The following is a 17,452-nucleotide window of genomic DNA, read 5'->3' on the forward strand; positions in this document are numbered from 1 at the left end:
GTAGCGGTTCTACAGAATGTGAGATTTTGCTGAGCTGGTAAATAAAGCCACCGTAGTGGAAGCCAGTCGACATAGGGGTATGGGAGGACAGAGTCAGAGGAAGAGGCCTACGCCTCCAAGTTTTCAGGAGAGCACTAGTCGGGGCCAGCGGAGGAGACATGATGTGGTCTAGTGATAGGCAGGGGACACCAAGTTCCTTAGGGCAATCCAACACCTCCTACTTGCCCTTGATGCTACAGGAAACATTCAGGAAAGTGTCGGGTTGGGGTAGTCACCTGCTACCGATGCGAATGGTCGGGCAATATGGCGCGGAATTGTCGTGTGCCCCTGAGCTGTGCACTTGCTCCTTGACCATACTGAGGAAATAACCTAGCACCCCGAGGCGACCAATAGAGGAATACTGCCCCGGCGTGGGTCTATGCACTAACCCCAGGAGACGCAGAGGTAGCAGGCGACGTGGTGACAAGTATCATTTATATTATGTCATATAAAGCTACTGTTTTGTTTGATTCAGAGGCGACACATTCATTTGTGGCTCGGGATTTTGTTAAGTTATATGGGATAGAAACTCAACCACTGGATGTTAGTCTATCAGTGGCTACACCGATGGGGACCATAGCAGTGTGTAGGAGGGTACTTTAAAATTTTTCGATCAATATTCAGGGAATGTCACTGCCTGCTAATCTAGTGGTTCTCGATATGCATGGGTTTGACATGATTCTAGGGATGAATTGATTAGCTGCCAACTATGCCAGTATTGACTGCCATAAGAAAGAGGTAGTCTTCGGACCTTTAGGTGAGCAGAAATATCGATACGTGGGGATGCGTGTGCATTCCTCACCGCATATGTTATCAACTATTCAGGTAAGGAGATTTCTCCTAGAGGGATTCCAAGGGTCCTTAGCTTGTGTGAAAGAAGTACCGATAGGGGAATTAAAGTTAGTAGATATCCCGATAGTGAGGGATTTCCCTAATGTATTTCCAGAGGATTTGTCGGGATTGCCTCCCAATTGAGAAGTTGAGTTTGTGATTAATTTACCTCCAGGGACGACGTCGATCTCTAAGGCTCTGTACAGAATGGCCCCAAAAAAATTGAAAGAATTGAAAAAACAATTGCAAGATTTGCTGGACAAGGATTTATTAGGCCCAGTGTGTCACCTGGGAAGCTCTAGTACTCTTTGTGAAAAGGAAAAATGGGATGATGAGGATGTGTATTGACTACAGGGAGATAAATAAAGTAACAATTAAGAATAAGTATCCTCTTCCCCATATTGATAATCTGTTTGACCAGCTCCAGGGAACACGGGTATTCTCTAATATTGATCTTCAATCCGGGTACCATCAGGTGAAGGTCAAGGCGGAGGATGTTCCAAAGACAGCATTCCAAACTCGATATGGCCATTATGAGTTTCTGGTTATGCCATTCGGATTGACGAATGCTCTTGCTGTATTCATGGACTTGATGAATAGGGTTTTCCATCAGTACTTGGATCAGTTTATTGTGGTTTTATCGATGATATTTTGGTATATTCAAAGAGCCCTAAGAAGCATGAGGACCATTTGAGGATAGTTCTTTAGACGCTGAAAGAAAGAAGGTTGTATGCAAAGTTCAAGAAGTGTGAGTTATGGTTAAATCAAGTCACTTTCCTCGGACGCGTGATATCCAGGGGTGGCATTTCTGTGGATTCGAGTAAGATTGAGGCAGTAGTGGACTGGGAAAAATTGAAAAATGTGCAGAAAGTTAGGAGTTTCTTGGGGTTCACAGGATACTATCGCCGGTTTGTAGAGAGATTCTCTAAATTGTCAAGTCCTTTGACAAAGTTGACTAGGAAAAGTGTAAAGTTTGATTGGACTGATGAATGTGAACAGAGTTTTCAAGAGTTAAAGTAGCGACTTATCACTGCATCGATTTTGACAATACCTTTGGAAGAAAAAGGTTTTGTAATTTACAGTGATGCATCACAAAAAGGGCTTGGTTGTGTGCTGATACAACAGGGGAAAGTGGTAGCTTATGCTTCTCGACAGCTTAAAGAGGATGAAAAGAATTACCCTACACATGATCTAGAATTAGTAGTAGTGGTATATGCATTGAAAATTTGGAGGCATTATCTATATGGTGTAAAGTGCGAAATATTTACAGATCATAAGAGTTTAAAATATTTCTTCATATAGAGGGAGTTGAATATGAGGCAGAGGAGGTGGCTAGAGCTAATCAAAGATTATGATTGTACCATTAGTTACCACCCAAGGAAAGCAAATGTGGTAGCTGATGCCTTGACTCGGAAATCAGGGAGGGCCTAAATGTCAGCAATGATGACTCAGCATCCGATCCAAATGGATTTAGAAAGGCTTAGTATGGAGTTGGTAAAGGGAAATCAACAGTCCCTCATTGCTAATCTGGTACTTCAGCCCACCTTATAAGAAAGAATTAAAACTGTCGAAATTAAAGATGCAGAATTATTAAAGATTATGGCTAAAGTGCAGAATGGTCAGGGTGCAGATTTTAATATCTTGGAGGATGGAGCTATGAGGTTCCATACCAGACTTTGTGTACCTTCTGATGATGAGATCAAAAGAATTATCCTAGAGGAAGCACATCGATCCATTTATACAGTGCACCCTGGAAGCACTAAGATGTATAGGGATCTACTGGAGTCTTTTTTGGTTGAGTAATATAAAGAAAGAAATCGTTGAATATGTGGAGCAATGTTTGACATACCCGCAGGTAAAAGCTGATGATTAGAGAGCGGTGGGATCGTTGCAATAACTTCACATCCCCAAATGGAATTTGGAGCACAATTCAATCGATTTCGTCACAGGATTACCGTTGGCACTTCATGGACAGGATGCTATATGGGTAGTCATGGATCCATTAATGAAGACTGCCTACTTTTTCCCCATCATAGTTAACTACTCCATGAGTAGATTGGTAGATTTGTACATACAGGAGATAGTTAGACTGCATGGCGTACCAGTGTCCATACTTTTGGATCGAGACCCACAGTTCACATCTCAATTTTGGAAGAATTTGCAAAGAGCCATGAATTCTCAACTAATGTTTAGTGCAACATTTCATCCTCAGATAGATAGGACCATACAAATATTGGAGGATATGTTACGGGCTTGTGTGTTAGACTTTGGTGGTAGTTGAATTTGGTACATGCCACTGGTTGAATTTGCTTATAATAACAGCTACCATACTAGCATTGGGATGACCTCATATGAAGCGTTGTATGGTCAAAGGTTCCGAACTTTGTTATATTGGAATGAAATCGGTGAAAGGTAGATTTTGGGGCCAAAGTTGGTACGGCAGACTTTTGAGAAAATCAGATTATCAGAGATAGAATCAAAACAACTTAGAATCGACAAAAAAGTTACGCCGACACTCGCCGACGAGAGATGGAGTTTGATGTAGGGGATCACATATTCTTGAGAGTTGCACAGATGAAATGGATTATGAGACTTGGGAAAAAGGGTAAGCTAAGCCCTAGGTATATTGAACCATTTGAAATCTTGGAAAGAGTTGGTCTAGTTGCCTACATGTTAGCATTACCTCATGTATTGTCTAGAATCCACAACGTATTCCATGTATCTATGTTGAAGAAGTACGTCCTAGATCCTTCACACATGATCAGTTATGAAACACTAGAACTTAGAGATACCCTGTCATAAGAAGAAGTGTCAGTGCAGATTTTAGATCGGAAAGAACAGGAACTCAGCACTAAAAGGTTCTCACTAGTAAAAGTACTCTGACGCAGCCACGCAATTGAAGAAGTTTTATGGGAATTGGAGGATAAGATGCGTCAGAAATACTCGCACCTATTCAGCGAGGCCTAGAGTTGAGATAGATTATTTTGTTTATTGACCTGTACGGTATAGGGTAGTTAGTGTTTTTGGTTTTAGGTTATAAATGGTTTTGGGAGAATTTCTATTTATGTGATTGATTGTAATCTTCCAAGACCTCTATTGTTACCATGGTATTCCTCCGTCATAAGTGAGGGTTATTCATAAAATTTCAATGGTTTTTCCCCTAAATGATAGTAAAGCATCAAGTAGCAAATTTCGAGAACGAAATTTCCATAAGGAGGGGAGAATGTAACGACCCCAAAAATAGTTATACAATATTAGTGGAATGATCCTAATAATAATAATAATAATAATAATAATAATTAATTCTTATTAAATTAAATTAATTAAATGAATAATATGATATATATATATATATATATATAAATCAAAGATTCAATGAAATTTTCAATTAGAGTAACCCCCCCATAGAACCGATTTCAGCTCTTTCTCTCTCTCTCTCATCACGCTCCCTCACTTTTTCTCTCCTTAATTTCTTTCCTGATTCTTGGCCTATTGAAGAACGGAAAATACCATTAGATTCCATTCTCGGCCACCAACATTTTAACCGGAATGGATTCGTGATTAAGGCATCATAGGCACCACTCCTGGAATAAGGTAAACTCTCTCTCTCTCCTCAATTTCTCTCAAATCTTCAACTGAATCGACGATTAGACACCACCATGAGGTCCCGACTTTGATTCTGAGCAAGTTAATCAGGGCAGATTTTTGTTTTTGGGATCCTAAGCACCACTCCAAGGCTAAGGTGAGGAGTATAAATTATGATTTTTATTTTAAAAATTAACCAATTAAATTATAGTATTTGATTATATTAGATTTTTGGAAATATTCCTAAGATTTAATTAAACTACAAGATTTGATTATATTAGATTTTTGGGGAATATTTTGGAATTAAGTTAAACTGTAGAGATTTGATTAAATAGAATTTTTAGGGAATATGTTGGAATTAAGTTAAATTACAGGAATTTGATTAAATTCAATTTTTGAAAATATTTTTGGAATTAGATTAAACTGCGGGGATTTGATCATATTGGTGTTTTTAAATATGTTAGAAATTAAATTTAAATATAGGAAGAGGATCATAATCGCGTTTTTTATTAGAATCTAACCAGTTAATTAGAGTACGTGGGCCTAGGAAATGTTAAAATAATTATAATTTCGGGGTAGAGCTAATTAAACGTAGGCATGTGAATACAGGGATTTGTGCGATCGCCGCAGGCATCGGTTTAGGATCCTTGTAGACACGTTCTCAGTAAATAGGTAAGGGGAATTAAATTATATCAGGAATTTCTAAAAACTAATTGATTAAATTAAAGTATGATATGAAAATATTATATGTGATATTCTGACTTATCAGACATATAAGAAGTAATAGTTTTAGGACTATCCTTTGTTTTACTGGATAATTATTATATTGTCAGATATTACTAAAAAACCTGTGTGACATGAGAAAGGATTTTGATTACTGTAAAATGAATATGTGAATATATTATATGATAAGACATGATTTATGTTGAGATAAAAACATATATATTTTAAATAGATATGTTGATATGAGATATGCACAGATATGTTTTACACTGATATAATAATATGAGTTATATATATAGATATGTTTAATCCAAATATGTTGAGATGAGATATATACAAACTAGTTTTATCAGATATGATGAAATGTGATATATATACAGACACGAATTTCATTGATATGTTAAAATGAGATATACACAGACATGATGAGTTATACACAAACATGATGAAATATGATGAACAACCATGAGTTACAGACGAGATGTGTTATTTACATATGGATACTTATGAGTTTGAGCTCATTATTTATGGGAAATGAAAGCTTTTGTAAAGATATTATTATGTATACTGAGTGGTGGAAATGAGAACCCGGTTGGTTAATGATATGAGAGTACGATATCATTGCTAGTGAGTTAGTGCAACCACACAGCTTGAGGAGCGTGTTGGTAATGGAAGTTGATTGAACCTTTGGAGAGATGTTGACTGGCCTTGGGTCCGGTCCAGGCTATGGTGGTCAATCATACTACAGACGAGGTATTTTGACTTAATATGGTAGGCCAACCAAGGTTAAGTCCCACCTTCGGGTCACACAACCCAGTCATGTGGGGTTATTATATGACGGTGATATGAATGAGTTCCTCATTACAGACGTGATACACTCATATGATTGTACTTTGACAGTTATGTTATTTTGAACACAGAAATATTTACTGAGCATGATCATATTTACGAGAAAAATATATGGATGCAAACGTATATATATATATATATATATATATATATATATATATATATATATATATGTATATGGATATGAGTACTATTTCTATGATTTCTCACTTTAAGTTAATTTTTATACGAACATGATATGATATACTAAAACTCATTTGCCACACACTGATAATAATTTATTCTCACTTACTGAGAAGTGTCTCACCCCAAGGTTTTTTAAACATTTCAAGAAGTCCAGGACGCCAGGCGGAGTGAGTTTCAAGATAACGGAGGTTTAGATTTCCATAGTTCAGGGTATGTTTTATTTTGGGACTGGGGGGGTATGTTTGCATGTATATTTTTGGAGTTTTTAATACTCTGGTATTATATATAAAGTGTAGGTGTATTATATTTTCCATGAATATAGACAGGTGGATCCCCGGTACCCCACCTTGGGCCCGGATTGTCTGATTGATTATTAATAGGGTATCAGAGGTATATGACTATTTTAAGAAAAATCAACAACAACAAAAACAAGGCATCACAAAAATACCAAACCTTTAGTCCCACTAGGAAGGGTCGGCTACATAAATCCCGTTCTACTACAATGATGTCTAACATATCATTTCATAAGTAGCAGCAGAGGCCAACCACCATGATATTAATTTCCTTTTTAAAAGTCTACACTTCTTTTGAAATTTTAAATTTATCACTCAACTGTCAACACCGAAAACATGGGCTGCTCAAATCTTTCCTCAAGCAAGATCAATGCCCCCGAGAAAAATAGTTAGGGTGTCGTAAAATTTGGTTTGTCCATATTCAATTCCCTTTTTGCAATATATCTATTGCTGCACAAAAAAAATAAAAAGCTATATAGTAAAATGAAAGATTATTGGGTCAGGCCGCCTAATTACCTCATATTTTAAACAGCCGAACAGATTTGAGATACTAGGTGTTTGTGGGACAGTTCAATTCAAATATATGACAATCACTTGAAAACCACTCGCAATCCATAGATGTAAGTGACTGTCTTTTCCATATAAAATAATTTTAATCATTTAACAGAGTTGTCCTATAAATATCTACATTAAATGAAGCGGGCAAAAGCAAATTAATGGGCAAAAATTACTCGATAACATAAAAATAGTAGCTTGTGCAGACAGAAGAAAAGCACATTTACATCTTTATGATAAGGAGATACACAACAACAACTTGCAGGAACTCCATCCAGCTGACGGCACGCTCCCCAAGCCAAAGCATTTGAGCAGAAAATGATACTAAAATCCAGAATTTGCATCCTCCTTAGAAAGAGCCTGCTCATAAGGTAGGAACAAGCATTCAATGTCCAAGAAATCTTCTGTACAAAAAAGCCATGGCTGCAATTGCATTGTTCAAATAAATTTTAAAAAATAAAAATAAAAATGTTGTTCTGTGTTTCCCTCAAAATTAAAAAGGAATTTAGAACACACCAGACTTCATGATGCAATCTGCATGAAACATGTAAGAGCAAGGCACATGAGAAAGCAGCAAAAACGCCATCTCTGATGCATATGATCCATGACTCTTTCACTTCCATGTCTGGTGAACAGCCACTACTGAGTCTCACCTTCTCCAGCACCCTCAATAGCTGATTGGCTGCCCTACATGCAGCCACCGTTGGTGTCGCACTAGTGCAGATCAAGAGGGGAGAACAGGGTAAACCAGCCCGGATAGAGGGTGAGAAGAAGGAACAGAGAGAAAAGATTCACAGAAAACAAGATAAATGTGTGTTTAGTGTTAGAGACTTATCCACAGCAACAACCAGCGGTTCTTCACAAAACAGTTACACGAAGATCACGAAGATCAGTTCAAATATTTCCCAGGATCCTTGATATGTTGTTTAGATATGTAATTAGGTTTAAATTCAAATATTTAAATTCAAATGTATTCCTGTGTTCCTATCTTTTCATGATTCAGTTGTAACAAGAATATGTTTTACATCTCTATAAATACACACCTATACATGTGTTTAAGTTATGGCAGCAATTCTCCAAATATTTGAGCTTTTACATGGTATCAGAGCCTAAGTGACCAACGTCTGATCCCAATGGCCTCCTCCACCTCTGCTCTCATTCCATCCCCACCCACCTCTCTTACTCCTCACTCCTTTATCACCATCAAGCTAAGTCGTGACAACTACTTACTCTGGCGTGCCCAAATTGTTCCCTACCTTAAAGGCACTCGTTTATTCGACTATGTTGATGGCTCACTACCGGCACCGCCCACTCATATTTCCGAAAGTGACAACTTAACCCATATCATTCCAAATCTTGCCTTCCACTCTTGGCACCTTCAAGATCAACTCATCCCGAGTGTCCTTACTTCTTCCCTCACGGAAAAAATTATATCTCATGTAGTTAAGTGCACCACCTCGCGCGAAATATGGCTTGCACTAGAACGCATGTTTTCCTCCACCTCTCATGCCCGGATCACCAATATACACTTTCAGCTCGCTACCTTAAAAAAAGCCAACCGCTCAATTGCTGATTATTTTCAGCAATTTACCAACCTCACCGATACCCTTGCTGCTATTGATCAACCATTAAACAATTATGAGCTTGTTTCTTTTCTTCTTGCAGGCCTTGGACCGGATTATGACTCCTTTGTCACATCTGTGACCACTAGAGTTGAACCTCTTTCCATTGAATACCTCTATGGTCATCTCCTTGCTCATGAAAAGCGATTGGAGCAGCATCAAGCCACAATTGATCTAACTATCGCCAATGCCAATTTCACATTTCGCAACACCACAAATCGTGGTGGTCGTGGCAATCATCGCGGCTCTCCAAACCACAATGGACGAGGCAATTATCAGAACTCACCATCTCGGAACAACCGAGGCGAGGGGCGTGGTCGAAGTTCTTCATCCTCTTCCAACAACTGTCGTCCCATTTGCCAAGTTTGCAACAAAACGGGTCATGTGGCATTGGACTGTTATTACAGGTATGATGAATCGTACCAGTGGGATTCCTCTCAAGGCCAAGCATATGTATCAACTTCCCAAAATTCAACTGATGCAACTTGGTACCCGGACTCGGGGTGCTACACATCATCTTACTTCAAAACTTGCCAATCTGAATATTAAAGTTGAAGAATACTCAGGATCTGACACAATTCGTGTAGGCAATGGTAATGATCTTCCTATTCATCATATTGAAACCACTCAAATTTCTACTCCCTCACTTAAAATTCAACTCAATAATGTGTTACATGTTTACCATATTTGCAAAAATCTGCTCTCTGTCCAGCGCTTCACCAAAGATACTAATACATTTTTTGAATTTCACCCATCTTATTTTCTTTTGAAGGATCGCGCTATGGGGAAGCTGCTGTTCCAAGGCCCGAGTAACTATGGACTTTATCAAATTTCCGCCACCAAAAATAAAAGTGTTTCGTCCGCTTTCTCAAGTGAACACTCCACTCTCTCCTTATGGCATGCTCGTATGGGTCATCCTCGTTTCAAATTGTTCATCGCACCCTTCGTCAAATGCAAGTCCCAGTACATCGCCCTACCATCTCTCAAAAATGCTCTGCTTGCTTGCGTTCAAAGAGTCGGCAATTACCCTTTTCCGTTTCTTTAACTCAAGTTACAAAGCCTTTAGCATTGATTTATACCGATGTATGGGGTCCTGCTTCTATTTGTTCAAACACTGGCAATAAATATTATGTTTCTTTTTTGGATGCATTTAGCAAATATTTATGGCTTTATCCCATTCCTTTAAAAAGTGATGTTAGTCGTATTTTTCTCAAATTTCAATCATATGTTGAACGATATTTTAATACCAAAATCAAAGTTGTACAATCTGATTGGGGCGAAAAAATATCACTCGCTTCATAAAATTTTTCAAGATCAAGGTATCATTCATCGTATTTCTTGCCCTCATACGCACCAACAAAATGGTGCTATTGAGCGCAAACATCGCCACATAGTGGAGACAGACCTTGCCTTATTATCCCAAGAAAACGTTCCTCAACATTTTTGGGACGATGCCTTTCTCACGGCCTGTTACTTGATTAATAGAATGCCCACTCCCACACTTCGAAATCGTAATCCATATGAGGTTCTTTTCAAATCGCCACCTAACTACACTTTCCTCAAGATATTTGGTTGCACTTGTTGACCTAACCTCCGACCATACAATGCAAACAAATTCCAACCTTGTTCTCTCCCATGTGTCTTCCTCGGATATAGTCCTTTACACAAAGGATATAAGTGTCTCCATGTTCCCTCTCTTCATGTTTATATCTCCCGTGATGTGCAATTTGATGAATTTAATTTCCCTTTCAAAAACAGCACAGTATGCCACTCTCCTCCATCTCAATTCCATCATATTCATCTTCTGAGTCTATCGGATACAAGGGTCTCGACAGCAACAGCTCCTCAAAGTCATCCCTCAATGGACCATACAGACACTCCTCACCTCAGCCAGCTCCCAAGCGAAACAAACACACCCAGTCCAGAGCTCTTTGTAACCTCACCTCATGCCACCGACCCAACCTCTTCTCTGCACTCAGAAAACTTAGAAAAGTCCAAAAATTTTATTCCAAAACACCCAATGATCACCCGGTCCAAAAATAATATCCGAAAACCCAAGCATCTTCCTGAAGACATGATCCGATACCCAATCCCAAGAGCTCTCCTTGCCGAATCATCCCAACAGCCTATGGAACCTACCTTTTATACCACAGCCATCAAAGATCCACTATGGCGCCAAGCAATGAACGTTGAATTTGATGCATTGCTTCATAATCAAACATGGGCACTGGTTCCTCCTGATTCAGCTTCTAACATAATTGGCTCCAAATGGGTCTTTCGAATCAAAAGAAATGCGGATGGTACTATCGAACACTATAAAGCGCGTCTTGTCGCCAAAGGCTATTACCAACAACCAGGTATTGATTTTGGTGAAACATTTAGCCCTGTTGTCAAGCCTACAACAGTACGTACTGTTCTTTCCTTAGCTATCTTGGCTAGTTGGGCTATTCATCAAATCAATATTCAAAATGTCTTCTTACATGGGAATTTATCAGAGAAAGTATATATGTCTCAACCCGCTGGTTTTCGTCATCCTCAGTACCCAAACCATGTATGTAAATTACAAAAAGTTTTGTATGGTCTCAAACAAGCCCCCCGGGCTTGGTTTGCTAGACTCAGTAACAAGTTTCTTGATCTTGGTTTTAAAGGTACTCGATCCGACACTTCCTTGTTTGTTTATACATCCTCCACGGTTAGAATATTTATTCTTATATATGTGGATGATATTCTCATCACAAGCAATAAACGGTCAGCTATTGATGATTTGCTATCCGCTTTACACAATGACTTTGCTGTTAAAAAACTGGGTCCTTTACATTTTTTTCTTGGTGTTGAAATGATTCAAAATTCCAAGGGTTTCATTCTATCTCAACATCGATATATCATGGATATCCTGAAACGTATCAATATGCTAGAAGCAAAACCGGTTCAGACTCCTATGGCCACAGCAACAACACTCTTGGCTTATGAACGTGAAGCATTTTCGGACCCAACACTTTATAGAAGCACTATTGGTGCTCTTCAATATCTCTGCATCACCAGACCAGATATAGCATTCACAGTAAACAAGCTCTCTCAGTTTCTTCGCAAGCCCACAATCCTCCATTGGCAGTCAACCAAGCGCTTGTTGTGCTACCTCAAGCACACCGTGGATTTTGGTCTCCAATTTCACAAGTCACGCTCCCTTTCACTACAAGCCTACTCCGATGCAGATTGGGCTAGAAGTAGGGATGATCGACGCTCCATAGGTGGCTACTGTGTTTTTCTTGGGGGCAATCTAATTTCTTGGAGTTGTAAGAAGCAAGCTACTGTAGCTCGCTCAAGCACCAAAGCTGAATATAAAGCATTAGCAAATACCGCGGCTGAGATCACATGGTTATGTTCTCTTCTGACTGAACTTGAGATGCTTCCCTCTACAACTCCAATTCTTTGGTGTGACAATATTGGTGCCACATATTTATCCTCAAATTCGGTTTTTCATGCTCGAACCAAACATGTTGAGATAGATTTTCATTTTTTTCGAGATATGGTTGCTCGTAGTACATTAGACATCCGCTTCATTTCTACCAGAGATCAGATCGCTGATATCTTTACCAAGCCCCTATCTTCCTCTCGGTTCTCTCTTCTTCGTGACAAGCTGAACATTGCATCTGCACAGTTAAGCTTTAGGGGGCGTGTTAGAGACTTATCCACAGCAACAACCAGCGGTTCTTCACAAAGCAGTTACACAAAAATCAGTTCAAATATTTCCCAGGATTCTTGATATGCAGTTACACGAAGATCAGTTCAAATATTTTCCAGGATTCTTGATATGTTGTTTAGATATGTAATCAGGTTTAAATTCAAATGTATTCCTCTGTTCCTATCTTTTCATAATTCAGTTGTAACAAAAATATGTTTTACATCTCTATAAATACACGCTTACACTTGTGTTTAAGGTAAGGCAGCAATTCTCCAAATATTTAAGCTTTTACATTTAGCAAACTTATTTTAGAAGCAATGAGAAAGGACAGAGAGAGAAGTGATGAGTGATGGTTTACAGAGAAGCATGGGCGTACCGACAGAAGTCTAAGATTTCTTCTTGATTTCCTATCTTGACCCTTGAGCTGCGCAAGCTCACTGCTTTGATTCTTACACATTATTGATCCCTTTTTTTCTTCTCTGATATCTGAACAAGATGAAAGCTGCAGCTGTGTCAAGATCAAGTCCCCATTGTTTCATATCTTTCATGTATGAACAATTCTTGATCAAGACAATTCTGGTGCCAGTTTAAAGGGAAGGGAGGGTGAGGTTGGAAATCAAGAGGCTCATGGGCCGCCCAGTCCTCCCTCCTAATGAGCCTGCAAACAAAGGGCTAAAATGCTACCATTTTATCTGTTGAAGAAGAGGCACCTGCAGAATGCAAACCGGCTGTCATATTATTGTTAACAGAAAAATAGTTTCCACCACAGACAAGAATTAGAACTATAGTTTTGCTAAAAACTAATCGTGCGCCTACTTGTTTAATTTTCCAATACACAAACATAGATAATATTGATGTGCTCAAGGCCTGAAGCTATTACTTAAAATATGGTGCAAGAAAATGAGACTGGGGAGACACAACACACACTTCATTCAATGTTTAAATAGCGTCCAATAATTCCATAATTCTGCTACATGATGGATTTTTTGGGAACACAATACGACTACAGACCAGTATAATGGTGGGAATAATCACAGCCACAGTGGCTGTAACAAACTGCTATTACTGCACAGTGACTGATGTGACAACTACCGGACTGTTACAATTTTTTTCTTTACTTCTTCTCATTTTCTCTCACTTTTCCTTTCATGCATCAACCTCAACCTTTCTACCATTTTTAGATTAGTTTTATCTTGTAAGTTGTAGTAATTTATATTTTCAATAATATGACTATGTAAACTATTGACAAATTTATTACACATTTATCAAATCTTTAAGACTTTTAACTAATAAAATTTTGGAACCCGTGTAATATTTTATACTTTTTTTATGTTTTATTTTGTTATTGTATTATCTATTTATCAGCTTATTTCAGATAATAATCCAATGATCACTTAATATTTACGGTCATAAATATAAAAAGAAATATAATTTCACGTCAATAGCATTTTAAAACAAATAAAAAATTTATTCCTATTAGGAAACAATGTTTAGTAGGTTGAACTAGGATTCAAATGCATTAAAAGTATTATTAGGAAGGACTAGAGGCTTTAAACACCCAAATCTACCAACATAGACAAGCTTGTGCATGCTTGAAAACAATTTATAGCTGTTACACACACTCCTCTTCACATAATATCTGCAACTCCTGCTTTCCACTACATTTACCAATACACTCTGACTATGCTACCTGTTACTTCTATTTAAAACCATTACTTTAAATACAATGTTTAACATGAATGACGGCACTTGGCTTATAAAGACAATGCATTCCACATGGCTTCAACCGATATTATGATGCACAGAGAAGACTGACACCAACAGTTGATTTCACCTTAATGAAAAAACTGCTGCAAGCTGAAGGGATTACAAGCCTATGAAAATCAAACCCTTTTTTAGAAATCTTATCTATGGAAGGAAGAACACACAAGAAGGTTAAGTACAGACTACAATTTTTATGGAGAAAAGATCAAATTATTATAAGTATGCATAGGGGAGGCACAAAATGGGGGCACAATGCATTTACGCAATCAGTAGAAATCAGGAAAGTGTTGTTGTACACATCCAACTATTATGGAAAGCAGGAGACCGTAAAAGTATGGAATCATAATACTTGGATATTATAAAACTATATATAATTTTAATCATCACCATCATGTCAAATTACAGCTCCAGGAAAAATGATAACTGAAATTTCAAATGAAACATTTTTTACAAACACCCTTTTACTACATCATGATGTAGAACTATTATAATATACTAAGTTATAATATACAAAGTTACAACAGTTATATACATTGGCGCATTAATAAATAACTGGTAATACATAAGGACCCCCAGAGCTTACTTGAGAATTTTAAACAAGCAACAAATGGAACCTGCTTCTTTTTTGTTATGATAAAGACAACCTCATCTGGATATATCTTTGAGCTTCCTCAATGCGACCAAGACGAGTGAGAAGCCCAATGACGCTAGAGTAATGTTCTTCAGATGCCTTAATTTCATTCCCCTGAGTCATTAGATTGAAGATCTGGCAAGCCTCATCCGCCAACCCCGCTTGCTCGCAAATAGACAGCACCACTTTAAAAGTAAAGCGACTTGGAGTAAAACCATCAGATATCATCTGAAAAAAAAGACTAATTGCATATTGATACTGAGAATTATATCCATAAGCCTCTATAATGGCAGTCCATGTCAGAGAACCCTTGCTGGTGATCACATCAAAAACCAACTTTGCTTTGTCCATTGCTTGACAAATCCCATACATTTTCATAATTTCTGCAGAAACAAAGGGTGATGATTCAAAACCTTTCTTCAAAATATGCCCATGAATCTCCCTCCCAAGTTTCAAAACTCTTAGTTGACCACAAACACTCAACATTCTTGCCATTGCAGCTGAGTCTAGCGTGTGCCTTGACAGCTGCATTAACCTAAATATGCGAAGTGCTTCACACAGCTTCCCATTTTCTATGCATGAATCAATCATAGCTGTCCATGAAATCACATTCCTTGCATGCATATCATCAAACAACTTAAAAGAATACTCCAATACACCACACCTTGAATACATTACCATCAGAGACGTAACTATAGTTACATTGGGCAGAAATCCATTCCTGACAGCATAGCCATGGATCTCCTTTCCTTGTTTCAGTGCTCTCAACTTTGCACATGCCGGAAGAACGGTGACAACAGTGATTGCATCGGGCTTGATCCCTTCCTGCTGCATCCAAACTACTGACCGCAAAGCCTGCTCACACCTTCCATCGGAGACATATCCTGACATCAAAGCAGTCCAAGAAACAGCATTTCTCTCTCTTGAGGCATAAAAAACCTCTCTCCCCAAACCCAGGTCTCTGCACTTGCAGTACATATCAATTAATGCAGACTGAATAAACAATTGTCTTGAATAACTCTTTGTCTTCAACACGTAAGCATGAACCTCCCGGCCTAATTTATGAGCACACAGTTCTCCAATCACTGGAAGAATCGTAGTCAGTATAGCTGAGTTTGGGTCTATCTCTTCGCCTGTCATGCACCTGAAACATTCCAAAGCATCCCTTTGCAACCTATTATGCTCTAAACCTGCGATCATTGCCCCCCACAAAACAACATCTTTTTCAGAAATTTCCTCAAACAGTCTGCAGGCCAGCTTAACCTTGCGACATTTAAAGTACAAATCAACTAAGCCCGTCTGAAGAATCGAACTACCCATCAACCCGTTTTTAATCAATAAGGCTTGAGTCATTAGACCTTGCAAGAGTGCTGAAGCCCCTGCAAAGCTCTTTATCAGGCACGAGAAAGTATAAACATTCAATTCAATACCCAGTTCCTGCATTTCTAAGAACGTAAAAAGTGGTTGGCTATACTGCCGCCTGCCTGAAACCACACTGCCTCTAAGTAACGCATTCCAAGAGTAGACGCTTTTGCAATGCAAACCATCGAAGACCCGCTTCGCGTCTTCTATCGAACCGCAAGATGTGTACATATGGACAAGCTTAGTACACAAAAACTCGTTACTTTCGAATCCATTTTTTCGGATATAGGTGTGTATTTGCCTGCCTTCCGCTAAAGATTTAGAGCGAACGCAAGCAGCAATAAGGTCGGAGAATGTGGTGGCGTTAACCGGGACGCCTTGTAGGTCCATGTAGTCTAATACGGCGAGAGCCTCTTTAAGCTTTCCTTGTCTGGCAAATCTTTGAATATCCTTGCATATGGAATGTGGATTTTTTAAATGGAGTGGTAAGGACATTGGGAATGCATCCTTTTCAGCGAATAATTGCCGCTTTTTGGAGGACAATTTGGGGGGCTTTCGGTGACCGGTTGGCGGCCATTGGGTTAGAACTGTTGGGGACAGTGTCGATGCTTTGATATTGAGCAAATTGTTGTGGTTATGGAGATGCGGAGTTGGAGAGGGTTTAAGGAGGGTCTTGGCGGGGAGAGAAGTGAGATTGGTGAGGTAGAGAAAGGAAGATTGTGATGGTAATGATGACGCAGTTTCCATGGCTTATTGTGCCTTGGAAATGGAAATCACGACATCCAACCACCAGAAGCCTAGAACAAGTCTGAGACTTATCTACGGTTTAGGCTCAAGAAAGAAGTGGCACTCTCACTGACTGCCTCTGTTTCAAGAAGGCTCGGGCTGTTCTCTGCTACGCCCGGGGGACGACGGAGGAGAGTGGTGGGGGGGGGGGGGGGGGGCGGGGGGGGGTGGGGTGGGGGCGGGCTAACAACCACCTTGCGTTTGGGAGCAATTCGGACACGGATTTAGATTTTACAGTCTTAAATTTTTCATTTTTCTGGCAAATAAAACCTTTTGAAATGCGGGCTATAAAGATTCTTTTAAAATTTAGGGCTTGTTTGTTAGTGAGTTTTTGTAAAATTATCTTTAAAATTGAGCGTTAAATATAGATAGTGTGATCCTAAAAAGGGTGAATTGAATATTCAAAAATTTATGTGAAAGTTTAATAAATTTTAACTATTATTTTACAAGTAATCTAACTTCTTTTCTCAACAACTTAGTATATCAAAGTATGCTTTGAATATAAATAGATTTATGTTATGATTTATACAAGTAATTAAACTTC

At 38.6% G+C, this 17,452-nt stretch overlaps 1 protein-coding gene across 1 annotated transcript; it reads right to left on the reverse strand.

The window, feature by feature from the left end:
• Nucleotides 1–12,513: 12,513 nt before the first annotated feature.
• On the reverse strand, nucleotides 12,514–17,040 carry LOC131148721 (pentatricopeptide repeat-containing protein At1g71460, chloroplastic). Its single transcript, XM_058098613.1, has 2 exons — nucleotides 14,713–17,040; nucleotides 12,514–13,075 (listed from the first exon to the last, which is right to left on the reverse strand). The coding sequence occupies exon 1, from the start codon at nucleotides 16,867–16,869 to the stop codon at nucleotides 14,758–14,760; it is 2,112 nt and encodes a 703-aa protein (XP_057954596.1). The 5' UTR covers nucleotides 16,870–17,040; the 3' UTR covers nucleotides 12,514–13,075; nucleotides 14,713–14,757.
• Between the last annotated feature and the right edge of the window lie 412 nt (nucleotides 17,041–17,452).

The sequence above is a fragment of the Malania oleifera genome, chromosome 2 (assembly GCF_029873635.1).
Source record: "Malania oleifera isolate guangnan ecotype guangnan chromosome 2, ASM2987363v1, whole genome shotgun sequence".
In the NCBI taxonomy this organism is placed as follows: Eukaryota; Viridiplantae; Streptophyta; class Magnoliopsida; order Santalales; family Ximeniaceae; genus Malania; species Malania oleifera.

Bases quoted from the DNA above. Each gene is read 5' to 3' on its own strand.
- LOC131148721 (XM_058098613.1), bottom strand. From the start codon at position 16,869: ATGGAAACTGCGTCATCATTACCATCACAATCTTCCTTTCTCTACCTC.